Here is a 19,286-nt window from a genome sequence, read left to right on the forward strand (position 1 = left end):
TGGCGATGTTTGGGCCTTCGGGGGTCAGTGCTCCAGCGACCGTGTGGTTTAAAGATTGAAAAAAACGTGTCTTGTGCAACAGGCCCGCTAACCGCTGCAAGCAAATCTGCTCCTGCGGCAGATTTATGCCGCAGCTGCCACACATCTGTGGAAATGTCTACTGGCGTGGCCGTGCGCTTTGAAAGCCAACGGGCGCATATTTAGCGAGGCGCTTTTGCCAGTCCCAGACGCCAACATCGAGCCTTGCTCGCATGGGGAATAGCGCTCAAAAAAAAAAAACAAATGTGAACCGACCGTCGGTCCAAAAGATGTTTTTTTTTTACCTCGACGATGAAGAAACTCCTCTGTTTACCATTAATTACATTTTCGTTTTTTGGCAGTGATATCTAGGAAAGGAGAAAACGAGTGTCGTATGTATGTCAAGGCAGAAAAAAATATAGACGAATAGCAGCATCCTTAATGTATAGGGGAAAGCTTTGCCGAGTCTCAATACCTTTAGGAAGGTCCTGGATTGGGATGCGTGCTCATTTCCATGAATAAATCAAATAATATTTGATACTGGATGAATCCGATGAGCTATAAAGCTCGTTCTCACAGATCTCCAGTATGTTTGTCATGCAGAGTATGTTGTTGAAAACTCCACGCAGTGAGTTCAAGAATGTACTTGCTGTACTGCCATCTCCTGGCCAGCATGCAGCCCCAGGGAAGTTTGGAGTTTGGAAGTTCTGGATGATTCACCAAACCTGGCCGAGGAATCGGTGGATCACAGACGGTGCGCACCACTGCTCCCAACGATACATTTTCACTAATCTTCCATTGGAGGCAGGACTCTTTAAGGAGCATGGGCATTTGGATATAATTATCAAGAAACCAAATTGAATATATATTTGTTAAAGGAAAACACCGAGGACTTTCATCAAGAGGGAGCCTATAAAATAATGTCCACATAACCAACTATGTAAAATATGTATGTATAAATCAGTGTATTCTTTAAATATTCACGAGAATGTCCTTTGTGAGTTCATAATACATATATCGTGTACCATAATTTATCCTCCTTGTGCCAAGTATTCACACATTCCACGTTAATATAAATTCCCTCAGTGTCCCAAGTTATAAATTTAAATTAAAACACTCTTGCTAATGGACTGGAGTTCAAACAGTTCCGAGTATTGAGCCATTTTGTAATTTGCACAGCAATATGCACAGTGCAAATTGCTGGAACCAACTGGTTTTGTGACGAAAACATCAAAACTCAGGAGAGTAATAACCATCAAACATTTAATATGGAATATAAATAAAATTCCTTCACTTTATACGTCCTGGTTATTGGCCAAGGAAGCCTACTGCACAGAAATACAGAGCCGGTTTGTACATTATCTTTTGCATAAAATTGATAAAACACATCTTTATCTGCCTTAATTGTGTAACTAAATATGACATTATGCCCAATATTCTAGATTTGAAGCTTTCGTGACTGCAATTATTCATATTCTCAGGTTTTTTTTCGGTAAAGTCACGTAGGTAAAAACATTAAAATTAATGAAAGTAAAATAAAACAAAACAAAATAAAATTCACGACGTTTCGGAGGCAACACAAGTCTCCGTCATCAGGTGGGACCGTCACAGCCGAATTAGCTGCATCAAGTGAAGCAATGATTCAAGATGTAATCCCTTATAAGCAAGTTGAAGGGAGGTGGAGGGGGGGGGGAGAGCTTATCAGGCTGTGGTAGCCAATGAATGGAAACGTATCGGGAGGGAGGAGGAGCGGTGATCAAAGACTGCACGCAGTGCTCAACACAATGAATGGAGACGTGTCGGGACGGAGGGCGAGCGGCGATCAAAGACTGCACGCAGTGCTCAACACAATGAATGGAGACGCGCCGGGACGGAGGGCGAGCGGTGATCAAAGACATCACGTAGTGCTCAACACAATGAATGGAAACGTGGCGAGCGGTGATCAAAGAACAATGAAGAGATTACTGTTAAACACTGTGGATGTTAACACTCGGTGAAGTAAATTAAAATAGTGCCTGTCAGATAAGATGGTCCAAAAAGTGTAATTAAGTCTTTTTTGCGTGGTTAATAACATCTTTCCAGTGATTACTGAGTTTGTACCCATCATCACGGTTGAAATTATGTCTGTGTTTGTATATTTGTATGGCTTCGTGTACAAACCTTTGATGGTAGCCCGGAGGTTTGCAGAGAACCTTGGTCTCGGAAAAGACAATTTCATGAGAGCCCGCCGAGTTGTAGCAATGATCGGCAACGGCCGAAGAATCAGTTCTGCCGTGTTTCAGATCTGACTTGTGCTCGCGGACACGATCAGCAACACCGAATTTGTGGTGATTGCTACATTGGAGAAACAAAACGTCATGTTGCTGATCGTGTCCGCGAGCACAAGTCAGATCTGAAACACGGCAGAACTGATTCTTCGGCCGTTGCCGATCATTGCTACAACTCGGCGGGCTCTCATGAAATTGTCTTTTCCGAGACCAAGGTTCTCTGCAAACCTCCGGGCTACCATCAAAGGTTTGTACACGAAGCCATACAAATATACAAACACAGACATAATTTCAACCGTGATGATGGGTACAAACTCAGTAATCACTGGAAAGATGTTATTAACCACGCAAAAAAGACTTAATTACACTTTTTGGACCATCTTATCTGACAGGCACTATTTTAATTTACTTCACCGAGTGTTAACATCCAGTGTTTAACAGTAATCTCTTCATTGTTCTTTGATCACCGCTCGCCACGTTTCCATTCATTGTGTTGAGCACTACGTGATGTCTTTGATCACCGCTCGCCCTCCGTCCCGGCGCGTCTCCATTCATTGTGTTGAGCACTGCGTGCAGTCTTTGATCGCCGCTCGCCCTCCGTCCCGACACGTCTCCATTCATTGTGTTGAGCACTGCGTGCAGTCTTTGATCACCGCTCCTCCTCCCTCCCGATACGTTTCCATTCATTGGCTACCACAGCCTGATAAGCTCTCCCCCCCCCTCCACCTCCCTTCAACTTGCTTATAAGGGATTACATCTTGAATCATTGCTTCACTTGATGCAGCTAATTCGGCTGTGACGGTCCCACCTGATGACGGAGACTTGTGTTGCCTCCGAAACGTCGTGAATTTTATTTTGTTTTGTTTTATTTTACTTTCATTAATTTTAATGTTTTTACCTACGTGACTTTACCGAAAAAACCTGAGAATATGCCCAATATATTTTCTAAATGTACAGCTGGACTTGGAGAAGCTATGAAATCGTATAATAAACAGCAGTTTCAAATTCCAGTACAGCATTTAATAAAGGCATCTGTCAACATTTTTACAAAACATCTTGAAAATACATTTTTCACAATTTATGGTTTAAAAAAAACATTGGCCATATGAAAGATATTTAACAAGATGAAATGAACATGGGTAGATCAAAAATGTGATTTTTCTAAAAAAAACTTAAACAAATACATGATTGATCCACGACCAAAACCCATGAAAATTCACAACTGAAAAATATAGGCAATTTTTTGTTCAAATAATGTTCAGCTAATGCATTCATTCATCATTATAGGCACGGACTGCAAGTCACTGGGGCAGCATGAATCGGTGTTTGTGGTCCATTCTGTCTGCATGCCTGGGGGGGGGGGCCTCGTGGTCACGGACATGGATCGCTTCCAGTAAAAATAAACACCCATCAAGGCTGTCCTTTGACTGTGTGCTCATGCGCTGCAAATACCTAAACAAACAGTCATAATAAACAATAACTTTTTTGATACGTATATATAAACCATGTTAACCAGTTATAAGCAAGAGAACTTATGTATATAAAAAAGAGAATCCACACAGGTTATTTTTCTTGAACACAATTTAATTATTTTTTGCAGTGTATCAAGCCATACGTTGTGAATTACTAAAGCGAGAAAAAATCACCACCTCGTGTCCACAGTGGGTACTAAACACTTAAAAATGCGTCAACGGCATCATCTGCTTTTACAGATTTACACCGGATCAACAACAAAAAGTTCAAAACAACAGGGCTACAATCAAGCTGGCTCAAACAAATATTTTCGCGAGGAGGGTCAACGATTCAAAGCGCACTTAACACGCCACGGCAACAAACGACACTTTCATGAAAGCAACGTTATTGTTTTTTACGGCAAATGTCCGGTGTTCGGCCACTGTAAAATAGGCTTATACCACCAAGCGCTCGAACCACCAGATGGCGCAGAAACGCCACAGCAGAGGAGATTTACTGAACAGCCACGGTACATGAACGGCAAGCCCACCCCAAAAGCTGCGGCACACATAAGGGATCCATTATAATGCGTCACTTACAATACGGAATGTTTTAGTTTTTTTTGTGTGGAACGGACCGAGGGGCTCGATGTAGCACAATGGTGCGGACACAAAAGCGTCGAGGTGAACAGAGACAATCCAATGACACGCGGCTCGCCAACGAGTGCATTGTGGCAACGTTTCCCGTGAAGCGGAGTGTGTGAAATTCGGAGTGCATCTTCCATGGATTTCAATATTTAAACACAGTGTTAGGGTTGCAGTCGCGTTTGTATACTCCATCGATTAAAGTTGAATCGTGTTTTTTTGTTATTTTTTTCTGTTAAATCACACTGATTGGCAATAGTAAACGTCTTGTTTTTTTTGTTAATCAAATTTGCACGTTTTGGATTTGAGTTGGAAAAAACTGATCCATAAAGAACTACTATAATACACTCGCTATTTACAAATCGACGTGCCAACGTTCAATTCGAGGTTTTGCAGACGTAAGCCCCTGCGCCTGTCACTTTGGTTTGCCCGTACTGACATCAGCATGGTCACACGGCTCAAAAAGTACAAAGTTTAAATAACACAAACCTTCACCATCATAATCATCGTGCGCTTACCTGGTGCCATAGCCGTTTCCCAATTGAGATGTACACATTACTCTTTAATGCGATACGTTGCTCCATGAGGCCCTTAATAACGTGTAACCACATCGGTAAACGGACAAGATCAGCATCAACGAGCATCCGCCCCAGATGAATCATCATCGCGCCCATTTTAGCGCGATGACCGGATATAACTTGAGGTAGAGGCACACGAACCAGATTGACTCCCCCCCACACCCCCTGAGATGGGTCTCAATTGCATTAGGGTTGGTCCATAGGCATGGAAATCGATACAGGTTTTACCACTCCAGTTTAGCCAAATCTGTCAGTAACCTTTGACGTTTTTTATCGTGATGCACGGGCATGTAAACATTAATCCGTTAAAATATATTCTAATACTCAAGATACATGCATTGAACCCTGAGGCTAAGTGCACATTACAGGTCTGTGTGCCTTGAGGCTAACAGAGGGAGAATGATTGAGCACACTTCGAGACAAACAATATACATGGTACGGTAAAAACAAAACACAAATTAATTTTTGAATCGAATCATGACCACGATTCATGACAATCCATAGAATAAACAGAGATATTAAGTTACATGCCTGGCGAAACTTACACAGGTCTACTGCACTTCATTAGGTGTTGGTGGGACTACATCTATATTTAAAATGAAGCCTTGATTAAGAATGACTTAAGTGGTGTTGTAATTAATAAGTAGCATCGATTAAGTTGATCGCACCAGTGGAATCAATCGGGTCATCCGACACAGACAAGTGCTCGAGCATGGGAGAGAGGGTCCCCTGTCAACTTTAAGAGGGTGGAAATTGCAAATCATTTCACATGATCTCACTTCCCCACGTGTGAGAATGTCGTTTGAACGATGGCCTCCGCTGTGCAAGAGTCCTATGTACAGCAGAGATTTTGATCAATTGACCCACTTTTGGTCAAAAGCCGAATGTAGTGTTAGCGCCGCTGATAAAGGTTTTTTTTTTGGTTACAACGTGCACGAGGCAGACGCGAGAAGTTGCAAAGCATCACGGTGCCAGCAAGGCGGAGTGCAACAAATGGTCACTCCTTCACGGTGGACTTCGGAGAGCTAACAACAGTCAACGAGGCTCGTGGCCAAGACTTTTAATTTGAGCGGCTCACTCACTTAAAAAGCGGGGGGGGGGGGGGTTAACGCTGCCAAATTACAAATAATATAAAAGTTACGGGGTGTGGAGGGGGGGCCCCCGCTGACTAAGCCACGGTACATCTTGAAACTTAGTTCCGGGAAAGGAGGGTTCGGCGCAGGAGACTTGCGTTCCTACCCGATCCGGTAAGAAACGATGTGCTGCTACAGAGCTTCAATGTCTCCACGGATTCCGTGCAAGAAAACCACTCAAAATTCAGCTATTCATTTCACTTGCTTATTTGCATATATTTCGAATCAAATGTTAACTAATATTAAAAACAACAGACGATAATCATGTTGAGCCCAACTGATAATTATTTAAGTCATTTGAAAACAAATGTGGCCTGTAACTGGTTTGCTGGAGTTTTGCGAAAGAGTTTGAAGCCACTGAGCTTATATTTTGTTCCAGTTGTTATCTACAAAAACATTTAAAACCAAGATTTCAGTCAAGACAACCTCTATTGACTCCTGTTTAAACCAACGTTATTCCAACGCACGCTAATGGTACTACATATATATGCTTCGGATTTATATCGCGTCTAAGTGCAACAGCATCTCAAGTTGCCGCCAAGGTAATTTAAGAGCTTGTCGTGGATGTAAAACTCAAAATAATCAATGACCTGCATAGAACCGCAACGTATCTCCGATGAGATTCAACGCGCGCGCGGCACTTTGAAAACGCAAACGCGAGATTGCATGCCCCATGTGGTTTGCCGGTCTTCTGATTTATCCTATCAAGGTCAATCTTGGTTTCAAAAGTTTCTTCGGTACAAGCCCTCCGAGCATTTATTCATTAAGGAAATCCATATTAGCGAACAAGCCAAGCGTATGTATAAATGAAACGAGGATCTCCCGTCGGCACTGAGCATGCCGCCCCGCACAAAGCGGGGGTGGCGCCATCTCAAAATGGAGCCTTGCATGTTATTTCATACCAGCAAGACGGAGGGGTGGGGTTTTGTACGATAGAAGCATGCATGCGGTGCAGGTATTAAATCACAACGGGCCGAATAACGGTTATATTACAGCATTTAAGAATGAGTGCTCAACTGTTCAAAATAACAAGGGTGTGTGTGCACGGATGCATCAACTTTGCGAGTACATTGTCCAACATGGAGGCATTGATACCGGATTTTGCACAAACCCCCCTTTGGACCCGCACCCAAAGAAGGAATTACTGTCAAAGTTCAACTTACTGCTATGTATAACTTACAGGTCGCACATGATGATTGCAGTTTTTTTTACTGGTGGAATGAGTAAGGTCTTGCAGGTACAGATGGAGGCCTCCTGGATGATACAAAGGAAAGAATTACTACGTGAATGTCACAAGCACACCACAACAAAGGCTACATAAATAAAGATCCAAGTAATGATCTCACAAGTTTGTTGCTAACCCACTGCACCATTTTAATTTTAAACGCGCACACAATTATAGCTTGACCGTTTAACTCCCAAATGGAACGAATAGACTGTACGCATGCATTTCGAGCGGTACGTTCCACATAAAAAAAAACTGACATGCAATGCGACGCAGCGAGACAGGAAATTGTTGGCTTAGGGGAAATGACGCTAGCCTTTAACCTATGATACTCCAGAAAAAAGCAAGCAAGCACACGCTGAATAGGGGACAAACAGCACTTTATTACAGCAAGTTATTGCAACAATTTGGAGCAGGACAACGGGCTACAGACTATAGGCTAACGATACAGTACTGGCATACGACTCTTATGCTTACATCGGCCTACTTAAACATTGCGTGATCGATTTACAGTGCCAATTACATTGCACACAAAACTAAACTTTGCACTGAAATGTCAGAGGGAGTTAGCATGACCAAGGTCATTACAAGAGTTTACATTCGTAGAACACAAGTCTCTCAACGGGTTCGTCAACACAACACAAACTTTAGGTCAGGACATTTTTATATTCTTATAAACGAACCACTGCACACAGCCCCCCACGAAGTTGCATAACAGTGGGACAGGCAGGTTACGAGTTTCACCAGCTGACAATATGAATCACAAGGCAATGGTAATCATATTTTGTAACTGATAATTTCACCTTTTATTACCGGTCATGATTAGCCATATAAAATCGGCAGGATAAAATATGAGACGTAACACTGAAAAAACTACAAGTCTGTGTACATTCCCTTAAAACATAACGACCGTAATCATGGATAGATTTTCTACATTTTTTGCCAGTGATTGAATGTCAATTCGAATAATGGACGTTGAAAGTATAATTGAAATCAAAATGAAATAAAAAACAATTAAGTACATTTTATTCACTCACCTTTGCATAACATTTGCTTATATTTGTCATTTTGTTAATAGCTGTATTATGAGCAACAGTTAACTAATACCTTACCTTTTTCAATGTAGACATTCAAAAACTACTGAATTCATAATAAGCGCAATATTTAATTCCGTCTATTTACCCATAAAAGCCTACAGAGTCTTACGATTCTCTTACAGGAGGGTATTCTGCACTGGGACGTTTGGCCAAATCCATTAATGAGCGTTTGGCTTCATGTGGGAAGAAACTGGAGAACCTGAAGGGAACCTACCACACAAACGGGGGGGGGGGGGTAGGGACGACACTCAGCATCGCCATCTCCTGGCCACATCTCACCCCCCCCCCCCCCCACAACGCTTGGCCAACTATGGGGCGGTCAACCATCTATACACAAATAAGCAGGGCTCAAACCCTAAGCTTCGGAGATCTGATGAGATTGGGCATATTCGTAGGGGGATTTCAAGCGAATTTCTTTTAAAATTTGACGTGGGAACAAGGATGAAAGGACTTGCTTATCACGTGTTCAAATTACTGAATTGTTTTGGCGTGGGTAGATATTATAAACCTGTACGTTTAATAATGCATATATATAATCGTGACTTAAAGCTTTCGTGACTGCAGAATTTCATATTCTTTGGGTCTTTTGGTAAAGTTACGTAGATAGGTACAAATTAATAAAAAATTATAAAAAAATTTACATGAAATAAACAAAAAAAACTACGACTTTTCGATCACAACACAAGCGGTCGTCATCAGGAGGAAAGAAGCGATCGCTTGTGTTGTGATCGAAACGTCGTAGTTTTTTGTTTATTTTATATTCATTTTTTTTTTATTTACCGAAAGACCCAAAGAACATACGTAATCGTGTTGCTTATTATAGTAAAAAAAAACATTGCGGCATGAACTTCAATTACGCTCACAATATGGGAATGGTAGGCCGTGTAACACTCAAAACTATGAATGGTTTGCTCTGGGTCAATTTATATCAGAACTTTACTATATTGCAGTTTGCAATAAGGAATGTTGACATGGAGACAAACAGGACTCAAACCACACTTCCAACATGCGACGGTACCATGCATGCACACAGACAAGATACACTCACTTACCACAGCTATAACAATTTCACCACAAAGCACTTAAATCTTGGCGTACACAATGTCTATTGCATACATTGTGTAGGCCGATAGAATAAACGCAAAGCGTTACCGCACAGCACTGAAGGAGGTTGCAATAAGACACAAAAGCACACGTACGTACATTCATTGCGAGTTGCGTTAATTTGGAAGCAAAACGGATGTCAGTCAGCTCACCAGACAAGTCAAACGAGCAAGACGCTAGCATGACTTATCATGTTATCTTTTCAAGCCAATTTAACACGAACAAAGAACATTAAGAGTGCTGGAGTTTAGATTTCAGTAACACAGGACCTACAGTTTCGTGCCTGCAAAACTACAGGAAGAGAGCCCACTAAAAAAGTATTAATCATAACCAATTAAGCTAAAATAAAATGAATCAAATGAGAATGTTATACAGGGGTATTTATTATAATTCGAATGGCTAAGTCTCCATACAATTGCCATCAACTTTGACAGAGCCGTTTCACCGAAAGCGCCATGCGTACGTTTAGCGTGTGAGTTAAACTTAGTTTACCATTAGAGAGCCGGTAGGCAAGCACTGCGTGACATTGAAACGCTCTCAGCTGTAGGCCAGGGCATTGCACTAACCTACTTGAAGCAGCCTTTGTGTCTTAACATTTGTGCTCCACATAACGGCCTTGAAGCATCAAAGCTTTGCAAACATCTGTGTTCACTACGCATGCACGCGTACTTGCGGTATGCAAAGTTAACCCGCTTTGATGAAGTCACAACTATCGGTGAGGATAATCTTGTCATTGTGCTCAAAGCACACACACCATTAAGGAATATATATTTATCCCAATAACGGTTAGCTGCTGCGAATTCCTGTTGCCTCCAGCTGCACATTTTAAACATTGTGCAAGTGGAAATGGTTTTATTTTCTACTTAACTTAAAATCCCAGCCACCTACGTTTCTTTTCAAAGCTTGAAATGGTTGACAATTGTAGTGGTGGTGGTAAGGATTTCCATAAATATGCCTTATTATTAGTACTGTGTGGGCTCTTTCAAAACTGGCAAGGGTTGCTTACCAATAACTAATATTTTGCAGTTACTTAGGCAACGGGAATGTGCTATAGGAAAATTGGAAACGTGTTACGAGCGGCACGCGCAGGCGCACACGCACGTACGCACGCGCCACCAAAAGCTCGCAGGGGGGCTACGTTAGACTTGGAAGGGTACACGTGTGCACACACACCCCACACAAACACTCCGACACACGCTTTTGCCGAGGGCATAATCTACTTCACGAAGGGAGCCGCGGAGCTGAAGGCTGTTTTGTACGTAAGACCACACAGCAGCGGTGGTGGTGGCGACGAGAGGCAGAGCTCAGTCGAGAAGACTGGAATCTGGGCGAATCATGGTCGGGCGAGTGGGAGAGGGCGGAGGGCGTCTGCTGCTCGACAAAGTGGCCAGCGCGGCACATTCACACAAGGGGGGGGGAGGGATGTGTGCGTGAGCGAGAGACGATGATGGGGGAGAAATAAGGGAGCCAGAAGCGAAGGGTTGAAAGAGAAAACAAAAAGACGAGGTGGTTAGCACAGGACTCAGGGATGAGATCAAACGAGTCGCAAAAATAGCGAGGAAACCGAAGCCTTTGCTGGTATTTGTTTAAACAGAGGGCATTTTATTCACACACACACACTGCAGACTGTTATGATATATTTTGTTAGCTGAAACGCATTATGATTAAAATGCTGGGAAATCAGCTGGCTGCTGAAAATTCAGTCGACAAGCAGTCCCACTCTGGCATTTTTAGGACATAATAATAAAGCGGACGGAGAATAAATCCTTCCTAAACCACTCCAAGCGCGAGGTTAGTTTGAAGCAGAATGTGACAGCGCAACCAACCCGCGGCGGCATGCGACAGATGGAAGGTGGCAGGGCTACTTGGACAGCTAAAACATTCCGTTGGGGAGCAAACATGAGACGCAGCCTCACAAATTACATCAACCATTCTCTTTGGGGTGTCTGCAATCCAAATATGAGTTTATTGCCACTTTATGGAATAAAGCTTGTAGTGTTACAAATGGTGTGGGTGTACAATAGGCAACGCAGAGGACGAGGGCGAAACAGAAGATAGCCATGTCATGCCTTAACACCGGGTGCGATTACTGTACACAGCGCTTACAAAACGGGAAGAAAAAAAACAATATGGGTTGGCGCTCAACAAATATACATCCACGACCAGACAGGTAGCCATGGGTCGATTTAAATTTCACCAATTAAAGCCAAACACCGAGATAAACAGAAACGAGAAATATTCTTATATGATCGTGGAATGTACTAAACCAAGCCAAATCATAAAATGCATACTTACCTTATTAAGCTTTATACACAGCAAGCAAAAACTTGTTTTTGTAATTTTGAAATTGACTAAGCTATGTCCTCCTTTACTAGAACACCCAGGTCTTATTTTACTTGATTTAATTAAACAAAATGTCTATATTATCTTGTGGCAATTATAAAATGTCCAACAACTCCTGGCCCTTATTGTTTTTGTTTGTTCATGGCTTAACTATAAAGCTGCACAAATCACATATTTTAAATATATATACTGTATACACATATGTATAATTCACAAATTTTCAAGTTGCGCTGGGGTAGCCAACCAATTAAACTTCGGAATAAATCCTAGTCACGTGAGCGCACCCACATGAGCTCACTTCCCTTGAACGCCAACTTGCACATAAACATGCAGCTGAAAGTTAACCAGAATTGAGTATAAACTCCCGATTAACCCTATCCAATAAGGCAACACCGAAGCAGCACTTACTTAAAGTGGTTCTCACACACTAGATATACAATCACAGCCGTTAATTGCCAATGTGCCAATAGCTGTAAATCTAAACGTACCGACGATCTTAAGCGCAAACATAAAAAAAAAGCTCAACTATAGTAACTTGCAAGATAATATAGAATTAATAATTATAGTGGATTTTTACTTGCAGAAAAGTATCGTAGCGAACTTAATGATATTTTTTCCACTCTAATATATATATTTTTTGACAGAAAGTCCAGCTTCCAGAAGCCACTGATGAAAGGATGGTAAGTGCAAACATATTTGCTTTTCAAAACACTCCAGGAGTGGTGGTACTAATGCCATCAGTAACCTTGACGAGCGCTAGACCTGCTCCACCGCAAGTGAGCGTGCATTCAGAAAATACCCTGCACACTCCAGCCACTCGGGGGTCATTAACTGGGCTCTACGTTGGAAGTAGCTCATTGCACATAGGCACAGTTTACTCAGATGTATTTTAATAAATTATATGAACAAGCTGTAGTGGAGGACCTACCGGCTCACCTTGCTTTTACAGTACATGTACAGCCCTTCATAGTCAATTCACTGCCGGCAGAATGCCTTTTCCACTCAGTGCATTTCATGGCGGTTACTTAACCATACTTGACCACGCTGGTCAGTGCGGGTTGGTGAAGTCGGGGTGAACTTAGCTGTGAGAGTACAGCACAGGACAACAATGGAACTTGCTGCACTGAACTCTTCTGCCTGCAACGTTTAATGGTACATCACAGAGGAATTGTTTTAAAAAACACACATTTACGGTGCACCTGTGCGCGCGTGCGTGTGTGCGATTAGCTACACCAACTGCCCACTTATGGAAGAAATCAATCGGTAAGCTATAAGGCAGTGCTAATCCAAGAAAGGCAACGCAACTTGGCTGCGCATCAAATAAAAACGGGCACAATGTGGTGCCCAGGCACCCCCCGGGTGACTGTCACCAACGCGACCTCGACGGCGACGTGCGGGATTTACGCCGATGGAAATCGGTAACGGGTGCCACTTGCGAAGGGAGCGATGAGAGGGGGGGGCGGCGGTGGTGGTGCGTTCTTGGTTGCGAACGGCGATCGCGCGAGTCTAGAAATCGATGAGGTTTTGCCCGCTGGGGGGCAGGTATGGCGGACGGCGGGGCACGGCAGGGGGAGGGCGGGTGGTGCCAGGAGGGGGCACGTTCGGGGGAGGGCGGATGATGGTGGGTTGGCTCTGATTCGGACCAGAACTTGCAGAGGGAGGGAAGGAGGAACTAAAAACAGCCGGGGGGGGGGGAAGAAAAAAAAAACACGCGCACCACACACATACGCACGCACGTACGTACATACGTAAGGACATGCGCATGCAAAAAAATGGAAGATGGGTAAAGAGCTCAATAAACCCCCAAAAATTTCAAACCTCAAAAACAACCATGACGACCAGCAACCACAATGACTTGTGAAAGAAGTCACTAAGGAATGAGGCACACATCGAGTTTCAAACAGTTACAGACTGGAGTTACCATCAACTGACGAAACAATGATATTAATATGCAGAACTTATTCCCATGACATCTACCAATAGGATACTTTTGTTTGGCACAACCCCGAGGTGCACCTGGAAGAAATGTAGAATTCTTTACTTCAGTTTTACAGTTTGCTCCTTTTGAATATGTCAAATCTTGAACTTTACAATGAAAGTTCAGGAAAAATTGTGAATAATACCAGAGACGGCTCACAGAATGTTTAAAAAATAGAAATATTTCTTGTTTACGCTTCAACCGGTTAGTGACAACGGAGCTGTGGCGAGGCAAACAACAGGGTTGGGAAAGTGAGATTCAGTTTGCCCTTGAATGGTTTTCAGTTAACCTTGTGAATAGAGTTGCAACATTAAAAGGTTTAATTAATAAAAGTGGCTTAAGTGTTATTTATTGTGCTGGATTAGCATGGATAACATTTTTTTAATGCGTGGCTTCCCAGTGAATGTCAAAGCCTACGCTACAAAGCACGCTACACGATTTGTGTTGCAGGATTAATGTACACATTCACAAACACCGAAAAACACACGCACAAAGTGGAACGTTAGGCTCAAGGGTTAGAGGCAGTAAGCTCAAGCAGAAAAAGTTGTGATTTTTTTTTGTCCAAAGGAAAGGGCTTCTCAAGATGGATGATGAATTTGTTATTTAGTTTGTTAAAAGAGACTAATTGTATAGTGAAGTATCCTGGATCTCTACTGATACAAACCACTACCGACAATAAGGTCAAGTTAAAAATGGTATGCTAAACTAATTTGCTGACAATATTAGTACACACACATTGACAGCACAAAAAACACAAACGTAAAGTACAAACTACAGAATAAAGTAAACAAGGAAGCCAAGTACGGCACACACACAATCTCTTCTATAAGCATAACTTTGTCAACAAGGAGGCCAAAGTAGTTTAAAATAATTTTGTCGATGACGCACTGTGTTAATGAAGACAATGTTACACCAAATCTCAAGCATGATCAAAATGACCGGCGCGCATCGATCTCACTTGTCGGCAAATGTACACTACACCGCCACAAGTTAATACGCCAATTAGTGCGGCATTCTGACACTGTAAAACACAACCTAAGATATTGCCTCTTCAAAAAAGCTTTAATAACCGCTGTTGGACAGGACTTGACAAGCAAACCTAGGTACGCATCTGCAACAATCGAGCCAATTCCTTTCGAGGGTTGCGTCTCCGTATAAGCGCGAGGCAAGTCAAACGAATGCTCTCCGATGTGTTTTTGGTTCCTCAAGCTGCTAACCCCCCCCCCCCCCAGCACGGGGAGAGGCAAAACGGACGAGCGTCACGCCAAGCGCAAAACGGCGTCATCGACCCCAAAAAGAAAAACACATCGGAGAGCTGTACGCTGTGCACCTGGCGACAAAAAAAAAACCTCGGTGGCGAATCGACAACCGTAGAGAAGGAGAAACGGGTGACGTACCTGGGCACGCTGGGCGGGGCGCGGTTCGGGCGATTCGGAATCTGCGGGGGTGCGACGAAGGGGTCGCTGCCAGCCGGAGGGTTGAGGGTGCCCGGGCGGTTGGGGATGGGTGGTCCGCCCATCGCCGATGCTGCCGCCATGAGTGGAGGGGGCCCGGCGCCACGGCCGGCTGGACGCGCTTGCGGGAAGTTGGGCGGTCGCCGGATGGGAGTCGGGCTGGGGGGAGGCCTGAATATGTTAACCGAGGCGGGGGGGGGAAAGCGGGCAGAAGCGGAGAAAAAAAAAAAGAGAGAGAGGGAGGGAGGGAGGACGGGTGCCGAAAAAAAGCCAAGCAGATCAGGTGGGCGAGAGGCATCAAAAGATTGGCAGAATTCAGCTGCAAAGCAAAGCGTAGCGAGGAAGTGTGCAACTAATGCGAGGACCAATGACAAAAAGCCAAGCGAACGGCAGCTGAAAGATAAAGCACATTCAGAAGCGCATCTAAGAAAAGATTTGATGTAAACCATAAGGGGTATCGTATTATCGAAGTCCTTAATGCCAACTTGATTTTATTAAAAGGACACAAATGATCCCCCACTGAGTCGCCTCAAACACGCGGATGCAGAGCAAAGTTGATGGAGCAACTTGCACACAATTCCTCAAGGCACATCCTGTACACACTGGGTTAACACCGAGCCTAAACATGGTGGCAAACGCTTTAAATGGCCATAACAAACTGCATCTTTTTTCCATTTAAACTTTGCTCCGCTTAGAAGCGGAGCAACTTCCCTTCTCGGTACACGCGCGATTGGCAACGAACGTTGAGGTTGAACTAAAAAGGGTGCGAACCGGGGCTTTACCTGGGCGCCGCGTTGTTCTGCATCCACGTGTCGTCTACGGGCGGCGGCAGCGGAGTGGTTGCGGTGGACATGCTGATGTCGCCGATGATGCTGAGCGCATCCTTCAGGGTGTGGTACATGCGCAGCACCTCGTCGCGCCTCTGAGCCTGCTCCGCCGACTCCTCCATCAGCGAGGTCTGGTCACTGGACGAGTACAGGTGGGCCAGCAGCTCCGAGTGGATGAAATCCTTCGTCTGCAAGAATGCACGCCGGCGCCATCGTCCGCAAATCAGGTCTCGTCGGAATGATCCGTTCGCTGCAATTAAGTAATTTTTCTCCCTCCAGCCCCGATTGTGTCGTACCGTGGTCACTGGTTAAAAATCGGAGGCCCGTTCTCCCCATGGTTTGATGTTAAGATCAATTGGTGGGCGAATCTATTACGATAAAAATATTCACCAGCACACCAGCAGAGAAATCACTTCCGAGACGCGAGCTACATCGGGCTCGGCAATACCAAGGCAGCTTTTGCGCACGGTGCTGTAGAATTCTTTGCAACCGACAATGATGAGTGTGTGAAATAATTATGTTTATGAGCAAGTGCTTTCTGTTTAAAATATTTAGGAAGGGAGGGGAAAAAAGGTTATAAACATGCGTAATAGTGAATCTTCAGTGTGTTCATACTTGGCACTTTACAGCCCTATGACTCCACTGCTGGATGAAGGAATCCTCCAATGTTGTGTCGATCATGTGGGTTGTTTGACCATACTTCACCATGATAAATACTGTTTTATAAATTTATTTTTGCCAATGGAATGCATTTTGTGAATATGGATTTCTCTTTGGAGGAAATTCTTCCCGTTTTAAACTACGTGACATTTTAGACAAAGTATTTAACTGGACCAGCTTTACAACACATTGAACGTTCATAATTACAATCCATACGTTGTCCGTTCCACTTTAGGATGGTAACAATATCATTGCACCGACGATTGTAATATTATTAATATTATTCTGCTTCTTAACCTAGGAAACCAACACCAGACACTTGTGACTCATTTCCAGGAGGGTAAAGTCACGTTTTAAAAAAATAGGAAAGATAACAATGTACTACCCAACAGATTAACAGCAATTCACCGTGTATTCTAAAAACACAAATCTCCCTCAACTATATCTGGGCAAATTTTTATTTAAAGCTTTCGTGACTACAGGGATTCATATTCTTGGTTCTTTCGGTAAAGTCACGGAGAAGGAAAATAATAAACTAATAAAAATATTAAGCAATACAATTCTCACGACGTTTCGACTGCAACACAAGCAATCATCATCAGGTGTGAAATCCACAGCAAGAAAATGTTCTGTCTTGCTGTGGATTTGTGGATTTCACACCTGATGATTGCTTGTGTTGCAGTCGAAACGTCGTGAGAATTTTATTGTTTGATATTTTTTAAAATTATTTTATTATTTCCCTTCTACGTGACTTTACCGAAAGAACCAAGCATATATATATATATTGGGCAGTTCAACAAATTAGGCCGCCAAAGAGTTAACATTTCAGAAGCAAAATCATAACGAAAGACATTGGGTGTAAGTTTGAAGGTAATTATCTAGTTTTAGAAATTAAGTGTTATATATGGAATATGTCATTGGTGCGGACACACTATAATGAATGTGCTGTCATCCCAGCGTGGATGAAAAAGACATTTTGTTCTCCCCCCGTCAAATAACTTCAAAGGTGGACACATTACTTACGTTTGAATTATAGTCCTAATACGAAATATATATATACAAGCTGTACTACCCGGCTTCGCCCGGGACTTGGATTCACCACACCCGGCCGCCTTTGTCTCCCCAGTGGCAATGCTCACACAACAGGGACTCGTTTGAGGCTGAGTCGACCTAGGGGAGGCCCAGGACCGGTTCAAATAATCGTCACTGGTGGTGGCCGTGAGCGGGAATCGAACTCGGGTCGCCGGGTTCGTAGCGCAGCGCGCTAACCACTACACGACAATGCGTTACGCTTCCACATGCGCGGGTCACGTGACAGATTTGACGTCATAGCTCACTTGCCGTGCAAAAAATATATGCATTATTGAGCTCCCCCCCCCCACCCCCAAAAAAAGTTTATTTCTACAATTTTTGCATGGTGTAGTCTGGAAAGTACCCACATGGCAAATTTGCAGTTTGTTGCATGTCGGGAAGTACGCGAAACATTTTGAACAGACACACATATTCACAACTTTGCCTTTTATATATAAATGGAGATGGAGATATACTAATGATGAACCCACGTGTTTAATACAAGTGGCTGCCACGTACGTCCCAAAATCATGAAACCCACCCATATTTAAATTGTATTCATCAGGCGCTTGCTTGTTCACTCACGTTGTTTATCATGAGGTGCATGATGGTCTTGGGCATGAGGTCTCGGATGTTCTTGCTGACGATGCTCATGTAAGAGTCAACCAGGTTTCGGATAGTCTCCACCTGGCGCTCCAGCTGGGGGTCCATGGAATTCCCAAAGTTGTCTCCGGTAGACTCCTCACTCTCACTCTGCTGTATGAAACAGGACACAGGAGACTGATTGAAAAGGAAAACAGCAAGGGGGGCAGCATCCATTTGTTCCACTTCCAGGTTGTGCCCACACAGCAATACAAAAACTCTTTGTTAAACTCTCAACTCCATTTATAAATCGCCTTGCTTTGGCAAAATATCCACAGAAAATAAATGATCCTCACGTCTTAATTACATTTTTACTTTTGTGACCATGTAACAGACTCTCACAAATAAGGGGAAGAGTTAAAAAACAACACGACGGGTTATTTTTTCAACCATTAAACATTCCAAGAAACTTCATAAACAAAACAAAGAATAAAGGATGCATGAAAAAATATGCTGAAAGGATTACTTCAGCAGGGAAATTAAATAGAAAAAAAACTTTAAATTTAATATTTTTTGGCACTGTCAAAATCATAATCTATTAAATGGCAATGGAAAGAATGTAGCAAGCTTGCTGCAACCTGGCATGCAACCAAACTTACTTGGTCCTTGCTCCGTGAAAGCTGTTTAACAGAGTTTAGCGTTTTTGATGCAAAAAATAGGGCCATGCGCAGTGTTTACAAGACGTCTTTAGACAAAACAGATGAAATTCCCCAGAGCGCCAGATATGGCCGATAAGTCTTTACAGCCCAATGACACTTTGTGACAAAGAAAAAAATAGAAAAGCATTTTCAAT

General features: G+C 43.2%; 1 protein-coding gene across 17 annotated transcripts in view; it reads right to left on the bottom strand.

Moving 5' to 3' along the window:
• Positions 1-3,851: 3,851 nt before the first annotated feature.
• LOC144724293 (dynamin-1-like) overlaps positions 3,852-19,286 on the bottom strand; it is a 58,315-nt gene continuing 42,880 nt past the window's right edge. For 4 of the 17 annotated variants that reach the window (XM_078603288.1, XM_078603284.1, XM_078603286.1 and 1 more), the window contains 4 exons: positions 18,437-18,604; positions 16,076-16,308; positions 15,237-15,464; positions 11,455-13,533 (listed from right to left, as the gene is read on the bottom strand). In XM_078603288.1, coding sequence (XP_078459414.1) covers positions 13,368-13,533; positions 15,237-15,464; positions 16,076-16,308; positions 18,437-18,604 — 795 coding nt within the window. In that variant the 3' untranslated portion in view covers positions 11,455-13,367. Of the gene's footprint in view, positions 7,347-7,680; positions 8,625-8,959; positions 10,890-11,454; positions 13,534-14,938; positions 14,951-15,236; positions 15,465-16,075; positions 16,309-18,436; positions 18,608-19,286 lie in introns of those variants that run through there. The other 13 variants (XM_078603287.1, XM_078603282.1, XM_078603285.1 and 10 more) reach the window with 8 other exon arrangements.

Source organism: Lampetra planeri, chromosome 20 (genome assembly GCF_965212315.1).
Source record: "Lampetra planeri chromosome 20, kcLamPlan1.2.h2, whole genome shotgun sequence".
Classification (NCBI taxonomy): Eukaryota; Metazoa; Chordata; class Hyperoartia; order Petromyzontiformes; family Petromyzontidae; genus Lampetra; species Lampetra planeri.